This window comes from Zosterops lateralis, assembly GCF_965231275.1.
Source record: "Zosterops lateralis genome assembly, chromosome: 12".
Classification (NCBI taxonomy): Eukaryota; Metazoa; Chordata; class Aves; order Passeriformes; family Zosteropidae; genus Zosterops; species Zosterops lateralis.
The window spans coordinates 14,812,685-14,825,542 of record NC_139772.1 but is presented as its reverse complement, the minus strand read 5'-3'; the positions used below and the strand labels follow the sequence as shown (position 1 = coordinate 14,825,542).

The window sequence follows — 12,858 nt, the reverse complement described above, 5'->3', positions numbered from 1 at the left end:
CAGGGCACAGGGCCGTGTCCCCTGGCCGTGCAGGGCTGTCACCCCTCTGTCCCTGCACAGCCCTGCAGGGCTGTACCCACCCGGCCCTGCCCACTGTGCCCGGGCAGGCTGGCACACGGATGGGGCTCCTCACAGCTCCTGCGCCCCCTCAGGGACAGCTCCCCGAGCGGCCCCAGCCAGGCCACATTCCTGCTGAGGATGTGCCAAAAAGCCTTTGGGAGCGCTGGGAAAGCCACCAGCCCTTCCCCACTCTCAGCAGCGCTCCCCGGCAGGCACGGAGCATCCAGCGGCAGGAAGTCACGGAAGGAATTTCAGAAAATATACCCTTATTATTACTTAAGTGAATACAATCCCTAACAGTAGCACTGGAGGCAAAAAGGTTTATCAAGACTAATTTACCCCCAGGAGCCCTTCACGCCTCCAAGTCGGGGATCTGTTGCTCCATCCCGTGTTTACTTCACCCACGCACTGGTGGTCACCTGCAGCACTCCTTGGCTCCAGTGTTGCAGAGAAAGCAAATTTTAGTCCTCACAGGGACAGGCCTTCACATGATTGCTTTTTACCACTTAGATTTTTATCTGCTTTGATAGATTTAATTAATTTTTTTTGTTGTTATTTGGTGTTTGTAAACATTCTATAAAACGCCTACAGCCATCTCTCTTGCTCTAGGCAGTGCAAGTGAGTCTGCTGCTAAAGCCCAAGTGAAGAGAGGAAAGACGAAGGCTCATTCCAGCCTGCGAGCCCTCTGACAATTAAATATACTGCAGAAAGGCACAGACAGACACACTCAGGCTCCCTATTAGGGAAAACACTCATGTGCTTAGTTTTAAGCATGTGGTTAAATCCATTCTTCTTTACAAAATCTTTGAGACATAAGCACATGCCAAAGTGCATTCCTGAGTAAGGATGCTTCCCTGAACCGAGGCCATAATTCATTAAAACTCAAGGTGCATTTATCCTACTTTTTCCCGTGAGCAGGGATGTGAAAAAAGGGGAGGGGAGAAAAAAAGAAAACAAGCAAAGAATTAATTTTGATTTGAGACTGATCTATGGTGACAAGGGGCATTCGGTTTGTTGAAGTAACTGGAAGTGGGAAGTATTTCAGAAGATATCTAAATAAATCTTTTTAAAGGGGTTTCTCTCTCTTTCTCTCTCTCTCTCTCTCCCCCTTTCTTTTTTCCTCTCAGTTTTCCTCTAATTACCCATGTCTGGTAGTCTTGGATCTCAACCCCTTGTTATTTAAAATACATATTCATGGAACTATATTTTACAGTTGCACTGTTCTGGTTACAAAATAGCTTCTACTTTTCTAGGACATAATTTCATTTTGTTTAGCCAAGAATTCATTAAAGAAGCTATAAATAACCTCCTTTAAATATTTAGCCGTGAATAGAGGGTGGACTGGCATTGATGGCTTATTTTAGTACTAATGCAATATGCTTAAAAAAAAAAAAAAATCCGCATTTGAGCATGAATCAAGTTAATGATTAACACTTTCAACGTGACTCTCAGGACGTGCTGGGAGCGGTGCTGACCCCCTCGCTGCGGGCACACCAGGGCTGCACAACTTTCCCTGCAGCTCCTCCTGCAGCCAAACACAATTTGCTCTGTCCCGAGGGGAAATTGTGGCCCCCAGTTGTGGTGGGCTGCTCCTCCAGCAGCTGCTGGCCACTCCTGCCTTTCTGCTGCCACACTTGGCCAGTGGTTTCTGCCCATGGAACCACTGTGGCTCCCCAAACTCCTTACAGGGGACAGCAGAGCTCCACAGGGTGCCTCTGCTTATTTTGTAAGTCACCTCAAAAAAAGAAGTTCCAGTGCCTCCAACTCCCTTTCAGAGAGAGGAGTGTTGAGACAAGGGGTGACTCTGTTCCAAAGCCACACCATGAGCTAAACTGCTGTGATGTGAGAGCGAAGGATCTGGGTACAAGGCACAGTTATTTTAGGGGAAGGCAAGGAAACAGAATTATCAGATGCCCTGCTTGCCGAGATTTGGAAAATCAGATGCTGATGGCTCTCAGGCTGCCCCTTTACAAAGTCACAGTCCTTCCTTACCCCTCCCAAGTCTTCCTGCCTCACTTTTGAGGCTGTGGATTGATGGTGTCAGCTGGAGAGCACCACCAGTTTAAGGTACTCCACCTCCCCGGTCCTCTGCCCTCCTTTTCCCTTGTCCTTGCTCAACATACAACCCCTTTAACTGTGCTGATACAGACATGCTGATAAGGAAACTCACTGGGTTCAAAAACCCACACACTAATGAAAAAAAAATTAAACCAAATCCAGTAGTTTGTTTTTAAAGCCCATCTCTGTCACCTACTATCACTCAGGAGGTGGCCCTAAACAACAAAAGCTCTGTCAGCAACATGAGGGGACGCCAAGAAGACTGGAGGGAGCTGCTGGGCAGGGAATCCTGAAGCCAGGACTGCTCTCAGTCACGAGAAGGATACACCAAACTGTACCCTGACTGCTGCAGTGCTGTTGCATTTTGAAATAACGCTGAAGCATTAAGACATTTTTCCTTAGTGCTGACTCCCTCTGGGCATTCCCAAGACAATTACAATGTTTTCTGAGTATACAAAAGAACTAGGAGATTTTGTAATCAAGAGTCTGAGTTTATGCTTCTCTCCTTAAGAGCATTCAATTTCCATGGACATTCATTAGCAGGAGGTTAAAACACAATGGCAGAAGAGAATGGACTGCTTTTATGTCCATGTGGTAGTAAACACTTCAAGCTAGAAATGCGAGTTCAAAATAAAAACCTCTCTGTGGTGCTTCCAAATTAGTAGTAAAGTAACAAAAACCACACGAGTTTCACAGCTTTTTTACTGAAAATTTAATTTTACAAAATACCCTTTTCCATCAAAGAAACTTCCCTGCAATGTACATGAACCTGGCATTTTATAGACCTGTACAGTGAGATATCAGAGAGGTTTGAAAGAAGGAAAAAAACTTTTAGCAGACACCTAGTTGCAAAACCTACAGCAATGTGAATACAAGTGTGTCTTAAAACGCTAAAGCAAGTAATGTAATATAATTGGTGAATCTATTTGAAATGTGAAAAGTTTCCTTAAAATGGTCCATATGGTATGTAGAACATCACAGCTGGCACAAAACTGCCTGTATTTAGGTTTAAACACAAAAACAATGTATGTAAGAAACAGTTTTTGAAAAAAGAACCCAAGTGCTGCTATCATAAGGCAAACATATACAAAGGTGCTGACAGCACACAGGGAAACCGACAAAGTAAGAGGAATACTCAAGTGTTCAAACACTGAACTGTTTGTTTTCCTAATGCTGCCAGTGAACGTTGAGGAGATAACCGGTGCCAAATTACCACAGGACACCCTGGAAACTGCATGGGTGCTACGGAGAAGGCTTTATATAATCTCCAGAGAGGTGAAACCAGGCAGGAGTGCTCGTGCTTGGGCTGGGCAGCACCTAGTGAGTCTGCTGCATCCTGGCAGCTCTGAATTTGGAAATCCTCTTGACAGGTTGTTCTGGGGGGTCCGACACGAGCTCCTCGGATTTGCGCTCCAGAATGGTCGGCAGCACTGGGTGAGCGAGGACTGGGTGTGGTACTAAGGAGGGAGACAAAGGCTCCTTTTCTATGACAGTTCCAGAAAATGCCTACAACACAAGAGAATACTCAGAATGAGCTAATAAAATGCAAATGTGAAGCTATGCCCATAAGGTCATTACCCTATATTAGCCTGATTAGAATTGTTATTTCTTCTAATCAAAAGTAAAGAAATATCCTTAAATCAATGATTGTTGCCTGCATAAGTAACCACATTGTAATTAACCTCAAAATATAGCTTGTTCATAGATGACTGAATGGAAGACAGTATCTTAAAAGTACTACTTAATCTTATTCCTACTGCATAAATGATGTAAAAATTTGCCTCCTCACTGACAGACACTCAAGAAATAAAACAGCTGATGTAATACAGAGTTTCATTTTGGATAAGAAATGGAGAGACTTTGCAAAGTTGATGTCAGCATTTCCATCATACGTCATTTTATGACTTAATTAACATCTTCTAATTGCATCAAGCTGAAACAGTGCATACAAACTGGCAAGCATGTATTTTGTTTCTTCTTTTCTCCCTACCAAATATGATCAAAAAATGGTGAAAACAATTTATATTTAAGAGAACAGCAAACTTGCTTCCAACTATTTCTCTCTATAAAAGGCCTAATAAAAACATTTAATGTTTAAAAATTGTAATTTATAGGCAGCCAATTATGTGACAATCCTTTTCAACTTAGCTAAGAAATGACCATGATTCTTGGAAAACATGCGGCTCAGAACTACTTTTCACAAACATATTTAAGAACAAATCACTCCACTATGTATTGAAAACAGAGAATTCAGAATGCCCAAGGACAAGGGGAAGCAGTTCACATCCAAGGTCTGATGCTCATGCTGGGCACAAAGGAATGCACACCAGATTTAGTCACTATGCTTAGTTCTGCTTTTTCATAACTCAGTTACCAAGAAAAACAAAGCAAAACAAACAGGCCATTCTCTTCTTGCAGGACCTGCAAAAAAAGCAGTGTTTTTTTGTTTTCTGCTCCAATAGCCCAAGTGTGCCTAAAGCTGTGCCTGTACAACTTAGTTAATCTAACAAGAAGCTCATTTTCAAAAACAGGTAAGCAAAGCACAAACTAAGTGATGGTGGTAAAATTAGAAATAAAAAAAGTCAGTGTCTTGCAAATGGTAATGGAGAAATAATGGATTTCAAACACACACAAAAACAACCAAAAGCAAAACCAACAGCATTTAGGGAAGCACATCTGACTGGAGTGCTTTGCTCAATCTCCTTCAGTTGCTTAGAAAATACATTACATTGTAGAGAACAATCATGCCAGATTCAGGTAACAGACTGATGGGTAACATCTAAAGTGTACTCAGATGTTTTATAAAAACACAGCAAATATATTCAATGAAAGTATACAATGTGGAGTGCTAACTCCACAGATAGATTTTCCATCATGAATCTTCACATCCTGCCTGGATTCCTCTGTAGCTGTTTGCATGGAAAATGGTGATAAACAACAGCTTTTATGAGGAATTCATCTCTTGTCAAAAATAGTTTTTATAAAAAATAGTGCTTTCATTGAACTTGTCCATTGCACTGGGAACTATTGAAGACTCAAGTTTTATCTAGTTTGAAAAAATTAGTGTTAAGTTCTTACAAAACAGAAGTGAATATGCTGTGCCACGAATTTCTACATTTAATTCTTGTATTCACCCAGTCACTAAGCAACTGTACATTTTCCCTTACTTCATACAGTCTTTCTTTTATGATGAAGCCCTGAACTTTCCAAACACATGTAAATAGATTTGTTTGGGATCACTAATGGCCTAGTCTGGAATAGGATGAGTAGGGGTGCAATGCTTCTTTCCACCAGGCAACTTCTCTGCTACTGGCACATCAGAACAGTAATTCAGCTGGTATTTAGGTGCTTTAAACTTGAAACACTCCTTGGAAATTACCTGTCTAGTAGTGCAACACAGGTTAGAGAATCACCTCTTCCCTTTCATCAGTTACAGGGTAAAGATTTCCCCTCTTTTTGTCTAAAATCCTGCTGTCTGCCCTGCAGTGAAATGGTCACGCTGACCCAGCACACAGGACACTGGTTTCACTAAGACCACTGTGTCAACACTTTGTTGGATCTTTATGGGAAGAGCTTCAAGTCTTGGGGAAGCCACATGAGCAGCTCCTCCCCTCTGCCCTGAGGATGTGTGTGACACAGGCCTGTCACCTGGTATGTCCTTCTGAAGCAAACTAGGTAGGAGTTAGAAAATTATTTTAAAGGAATCAAACTGATGGTATAGGTAACTGCAGTCATTAGATTTCTCATTTTTATCCCTGACAACAATCAATAATGAATTAAAAACTGTACCTCACTTGTCCCTGAAGAGGGAGGAAGCTTTTTCGGTAGCTGCTGGTGCCCCTCCCCCTCCTCCTCCTCCAGGATGCCTTCGCTGTTGTCACTCTGAGTGGCTTCATCACAACTAATACTCCTCTGAACTCCTCGTCTGTCATCAAACTCAGCAGCACTGTTCTCACTGGTATCGCTACAAACACTGTTCTCTCTGCTTCGAGACTTCAAAATTGATTTACGAGGGACATATTCTCCATTCACAACATCAACAAAGACTCTATAAAGGAAAATGTTAGCTTTAATAAACCATTTCAGGATCAGATGACAAATTTACAGTGATCTTGCTTTGTCTTTTGTACAAATTAATTATGATGTGCTTTCCCAACTTTTTTGCTGCAGAATCACAATACTGTACCTTCAGAGGCACTTCATTTACCAATGTACAAGAATCAATTCTGCAGAGTGAATGCTGTTATGTCTTTTATTCAAGCATTAAGTTGGTACTTACTTTCAGCAGAAAATGCACAGCTCTTTGAAAAATGTTAGAAAACAGAAAAGTGTGAGTTAGAAGTAAGTTGGAAAAATGGTAAACTAAATGATGGCCAGGGTTGTTTCTGTAAAAAGAATCAGATCACAACCTGGGAATGTTTTCTAGAGTTAAGTCCTTGTCAAATGCAAAATACAAAAACAAATACTTGAAACATTCATTGCACATGGAAAGGATGGAGCTTTTTCCTGACAAGTGTCATAATCTGCTTTCAATTAGAAACAAAATTTAAAAAATCAGCTTTTAAGATTAGATCAACAGGAAGACACTTTTCAAGTATTAACAGACTGTGAACTGTCAAAGATGGCTCTTGTGCTCCCTCTCCATGACTTGAGAAAGTCAAGGGTGGGTGGAGGAGAATGAGAAGACAATGCCAATTTTATAAAACTCGTAACAGAGGAGCCCAATGACTGGATGAGTTTTAAGGGTGTTACTTGTTTCTAACAGCTTTATTCATCATGCACTTATGGAAATACATCTCTACAGAAGATGAAGTCTGGAGAGCTCAGGGAAAGGAGCACAGAAGAGTCTTTTGCTCATCTTCAGGCCCAGCAGCTGCAACTGCAGGACGTGGTTTCATTTTTCACAATTTGTGACACGTTTAACATATTTAGGTACCCAAATACAGAGACATACAGTGAGATTTTCACAACCACTTAATCAACCAAGCCAGTGGGTGTCTGTGTTTATCTTTACAGACCTAAATACTCGTTCTAACTATACAGTCACTTTAGTGTTTTGTAAAATTCTCTAAGCCCAGCACTGTTTTTCAAGCTCTGTGTGGGTGTCCTATAGGTGAGCAGTACTTTTTATGGAGAATACAGAAAGTGACAGACCGAGGCCAGCGAGAGGGAATGCAAGAGAAACTACGCAAGCAAAAAGCTGAGTATATTCTGAAGACACAGAAAGAAGAGACAAAGCCCTGCAAATCAATAACCAGGAAAGCAGGAGTATTAGAAGTGATAGATCTGGTCAGTTCTGTTTGAAAACAAACAGAAAAAAATGGCAAGGAATTAACCAGAACACATAACCATAACTGCTACATTGCTTTCTCAGGATGGTAGGTACTGGCAAATTTACCTCCATTGCAGCAGCTCTGAAAAATCAGGTAAATGAAGAATTGCTATTTGGAAAAGGAACCGTTAAGCTCAAAAATATTTTATGGATACGAAAGCACAGCAATCATGCAGAAGGCACAAACTTTCATTTTTAAGTAGTAAATTCAGTTCCAGCTGTTTCTTTCAGGAAATTGTAGGTGGGGTTTCACACTCTAGGTGGACAGAAATGAAAGGAGAAGGTCTGCTCAGGGGGGAAGCCCCACCATAAATTACCCACCGGTAAATGTCTGCTGGGGTTTTGATGTTGGGCAGCTCTGGAGCTGTGTGGCCATTGCCACTGCTGTTCTTCCTTTTACGCTTGGCCTCTTCTTTCTTTTCACTGAATTTCAAAGTAGTATTTTTTCCTGTGTTTATTCTTACCTGAAAATTGAACACAAATGATGGTCTAGACCATAAAATCAACAATCACCAGGCTGCAGATGAACTGACTCCTGACGTTCTCTTACCCAAGCAGTTGGGGACTAGAAGCACAGGTAAGTTAAACAAATGTATGAATGGTAACATTCATAGTGTGCACTGTTTATTCTCTACCACTTGCACTAGGCTGGGGCATTTCTTTGCCCTAATGTACACATATTTTGCATATAAAATATGACAGTCTGCTTATTCAAGCTCTGCTCAACAGCTGAGCTGTTCAACGGTCAGTTTCAAGGCAAGTAAGAAGTCATTCAAAAAACTCCTAGACAAGATACTGCCTTTTACAACAGCCAGAAGCCAAAACAGCAAGGTAGACATTTGAAGATCATTTTTTTAATACCATATTTAGGACTGCAGGATCTATACAGTGGGTTTTTCATCGTTTGAAAAAAACCCAAATGTCACCTCCAGCTAGCATTCTACTACATTTACAGATCTTAAGTTTTCAGGTTTAGATATGGCATATATATTTTATGTAATCTCCTGAGCAAAAGATAAAAATTAAATAAAGTACAAACCCTTTTAGGTTCCACAGTGTGAGAGAAAAAAATGGTTGGAACAGAGTTATCTCCAACATCTCTGTCATCTTCATCATCGCTGTGATAGTAATTTGAGCCATTAACTTGGCCCACAAACAAGTCTGAATTTGCAAGTTCTTTATGGAAGTCGCCCTGAGTAATACAGTCCTCTGCCCCGCACGTCCCATTCACATCTGTCCCATTATCTTCCTTCTCCTCTTCAGAAGAGGTTGCATCATCTCCATTGGTCTCAACTGTATCAGGCATCCTATGAAATGGAAAATATCTCAGTGAACAGAGGCAATTCATGCCCTTGAGAGACACAAACATACAAAACAATGAACTCGCCTGTATGTAACTTTCTTTACTCAGGTGATGTACTTTTAGACAGACTGTGGTACCTCTCTGTGCCCTCTAACAATGATTGTGTCCTTCCCACACCAACGAGAAATACCAAAACTGTGACATCATAGCTAACAACCCATGTATTGCTTGAGGATCAGAATAGCTTTAAGGATGTGATTGAGCATTAAATGTTTAACTCCCACAGGAAAAACTATGGATATTCATAGCCTGTGGGAAATGAATTTTACTTCCTCCTCTTCATCTCAAGAAAAAATACCAAAAGGCTGGACTACTGTGGGTGCAGAGAGGCAGATTTTAGGAGCTCTGGCATTGCTGTGCATGCTTCATATCCCACCCTTCTTCCACCTATTATAAGTTTAATTCCATCTGTGTGGTCAGCTACTTGCCCTGCTGGTGAGACCCTCTGTGTACCAAGAGCCTTCCCCTCACAGGTGTCTGAACTGCAGTCCTGCCTGTGCCACAGCAGCCCTGTACCTGTCAAGTTCTCCAAGGATCTCTTCTTGTCTCTCCAGCTCTTCTAAGCGGGCCCACAGCTCCTCCTCTGACTGAAAACGGCCCATGGGTTTTGCATCACTTCCATTTGCTGGAAAATCTACCTCAAAAACATTTGATACTTTTGGCTTTGAATGAGGTTTGTGAGCAGTTCGGTATTTTCCTGTGTAATAAAAAATAAGATGCAATTATTAAGGCGACTGACTGAAAAATCCCACCAAAAAATCTGACAAAAAAACATTTGAGGGGTGGGAAAAAACCCACAAAGGAACCAAAGAATATGGGCAGAACATTATCTCAAATTATTGTTTAACTGTTTAAGTGAAACTGTCAATGAACCAGAGCACCAGCACAGGGTAATAGTCTCCGGATGTTACAGAAATACCAAGGCAAAGCAGGAGACACTGTTTATTTACAAAGCAGGAGACAATGATCCTGTGACAGTTTTATTACAATGTGAGGTTTTTTACCTCTTGTGCCAAACAGTAGATTTTGATTTGATCTGATAGATACTAACATGTGAATGTGACATTTGCTCACTGCCCCATTAACAGCAGGTTTTATTAACTGGGAAAACAAACCTGGCTAGTATTGTAGCTCATTTTTAAAAGTCACTTACATTTAAAGAGCAGAGGCTTTTTTAAAATTTATAATGAAGACCATTAAAAATTATCTCCAGAATCACCTGGAAAATCTTATCAAAATCCAGTCATTATCAATCATTTCTTTAGTGAAAAAGACCCAGTCTGAAAATCATACAAAAACCTGCCTTTCAGAAATAAAAAATATAAACCCCATTTAAAGCCGCAGAGGTGACCTGACATACACACTTGTGAGCAAATGGTCGTCAGTGACAAGTTCTTGCTGGCATTTAAAAGCCTTGCTCCCTGGTAGAACAGTGCATCCATTGAGGATGGGGAATACCTGTTCCTGTTTGAGTGCTGTCTGGCACATAGGGAACAAATCCTAATGCTTCAGCCCTGTCTGGGTGAAGGGCAGGCCTGAGTGTTTTACCCTTTTTCCCCAAGACCAGCCCTCCTGGGGGCACTGCCTGTTCCTGAGAGCTCTCAAGGGAAGCTCCCTGCCCTCTGCCCATCACCACCCATGCAGCTCCTGCACCTCTTCCCAGGAATGAGGATCCAACTCCTTCCAGCACTGCCACAAAAGCAGTGGGACTCCAGGGGCTCTGTGGGTCTTTATGAAACTGCTTTGTGATTCCAATCAACAGTAGTACAATGTCTTCGTTACTCAGCATCCTTTGTATTTTAAAATCTCTATTAACCAAATGTGCAGCCATTTTTTTTAAAATTTTAAGAACTCATGGCTTAAAGATATCCTTATTCAAATACGTCAGCTTATACTTTAATCCTGAGTTAAATACAAATTCAACAGCAACATTAAAAAGCAAACAGGTGACTGCAAGTAATGCTGGAATATGTGTCCCCTACTCTTCCACAGGATAGTACTTTTCATCATCTTGTTAAGAAAAGGCTGAAATGTGTTTTAGTGAGATTTGAATATAAATTGAGGTAAGCCAAGCAATCAGAGTAACTTGTGAGGATTTCATTTGCTATAATTACAAAATTAATAAATAAAATTGGAAGGATTAGTTAACAATCTATTTCAATTTGATTGTTAAACTATGCCCTCCCAGTTTCTCTTACCCTTCAGTATTAACCACTGACTTGACTACCAAGGTAAGCACATGGCTTCCTGAACACCAGCAAGTGCTTCAACGTGCCAGTGATTCTCCCTCCTAATTCAACACAACTTCTGTCAGTTAGGAACCCAGGTCAGATCAAAAAGACAACAGAGTTATGGATAACCACTTTCTGCTCCAGCATCCACTGTGCTCACCCACTGTTATCTCAAAGCACCACCTTTACCTTCACACACTAACCAAAAAAAGTGAAGTAGTAAAATCCAGAAAATGGACAGGTAGCAAGAAACTGAGATGTTCAGGATACTTGTGTTTGCCTTCCTCTGAGATACAGCCCGTTTCCACATGAACAAAAACAATTCTTAGGCTGATGAAGCCCAGCTTTCCTCAACCACTAATTTGGTCTCTTACCTACTTCTCTCTCAGTCACAGTACAGATTGGTGCAGAGAGAAAACATTGGTAATTTCCACTTAATAGATTTTCAGCAAAAGTTAAGAGGGTTTCAGAGGACAACAGTGATGAAGCAAGTTTAGCATACAAAAAAAGCTGCACAAATACTGACCTGGTGGTATGCACAGCATGGTGCTGCATTAACACTGTTATTGTAGGATGCCTTTCCTAGAATGTTACTTCTCCTATTTTGCAATGTCATGTACCCATAGTTGAGACACTCCCTTAACCAGCCTTGGCATATAAAGATTATTTTGATTTATTCTAGGAAAATGTAACAGTGAACTGCCCGTAGCCCTCTGCAAATCTGCTTCTCCTAAAAATGTCCAGGTGATGCTATTTTCAGACTAAAATTACTTGTGCCTCCAACTTTGCCCCAGTCCTATTGGGCACTACTTCAGATAGCACAGAAATTATCCAATTAATTTCTCAGCACAACTACCTTTGCTTCTCAGTATCCTCTCCATCAACCTTTGGGAAGCAGTTCTGCAATCCCTGTGCAGGAGCTGCACACCAGGACTGCTGTGGTGTTTGTTCCCTGCCAGCTGTGGAACACCCCAGGATGAGATGTTCACATTATCTCTTGATGGCTCATCCCTGTCCATGCTTCATCCCCACCCTGCTGACACTGACCACATGCTTTCCCCCCCAACAGGCAGAATCTGAGTTCCTCTAGTTTCCTTGTGTTGTAAAACGCACTCTTTAATGCAAAAAAAAGTCTTCTCCAGTTCTCTCTCCTGGAGCCAGCCTAATTTATTTTCTGCCTGTCTTCTTCCAGAAAACTTCAAACTCCCAGTGTAGACTCTTCAAAGGAAAAATATCACCCAAATGTCTAGCTGATGGCTACCAAGAGATAGCAAAGAATCCACATGAAAGTGAGGGACAGAATCTATCTTACCTTAGGATTAGTAATATTTTTTATTTGAATAAAGCAATTCTTTTTATGTAAAAGACATTGTGAAACAAAGTAATTTATTCAATCCCACATAAAGAGTATTTTCCTTACTGGTATTTCAAGACATGTTTATTTTAAATCGGTTACCTTTTGTTTCAATGCTATCATCTTCAATTTCTTCTCTTATATCAACATATTCACCTGCAGCCTTATCAGAAGGAAGGAAAGTTAGGATTAATAAGTATAATGCAATGTATTTAATAACAGTCTAAATAAAGTAAGACTCAGAAACAAACACAGTGATATGCAAGACAGGAACAACTACATTGCTCACACTCCTTTATCAACCTGAAAATTCATCATATTTCAGATTTTTAAAACTATTACAAAATTAGGTTTAAACAAGACACTTACATCACTCATTTTCTGCAAATCTTCTGTGAATTCAGCTCGTGATTCAAAATTCTTCATGACTTTTTGCAAATCGTCCAGTGCTTTCCTTACA

General features: G+C 40.9%; 1 protein-coding gene across 2 annotated transcripts in view; it reads right to left on the bottom strand.

Moving 5' to 3' along the window:
- Positions 1 to 2,815: 2,815 nt before the first annotated feature.
- URI1 (URI1 prefoldin like chaperone) overlaps positions 2,816 to 12,858 on the bottom strand; it is a gene marked incomplete at its 5' end in the record, with an annotated part of 41,030 nt that continues 30,987 nt past the window's right edge. Inside the window, 7 exons of one of the 2 annotated variants that reach the window (XM_083870135.1) lie at positions 2,816 to 3,624; positions 5,908 to 6,166; positions 7,772 to 7,914; positions 8,490 to 8,757; positions 9,330 to 9,510; positions 12,501 to 12,561; positions 12,768 to 12,852. In XM_083870135.1, the coding sequence (XP_083726261.1) occupies positions 3,436 to 3,624; positions 5,908 to 6,166; positions 7,772 to 7,914; positions 8,490 to 8,757; positions 9,330 to 9,510; positions 12,501 to 12,561; positions 12,768 to 12,852 (1,186 nt within the window). In that variant the 3' untranslated portion in view covers positions 2,816 to 3,435. Of the gene's footprint in view, positions 3,625 to 5,907; positions 6,167 to 7,771; positions 7,915 to 8,489; positions 8,758 to 9,329; positions 9,511 to 12,500; positions 12,562 to 12,767 lie in introns of both variants that reach the window. The other variant, XM_083870134.1, reaches the window with a different exon arrangement.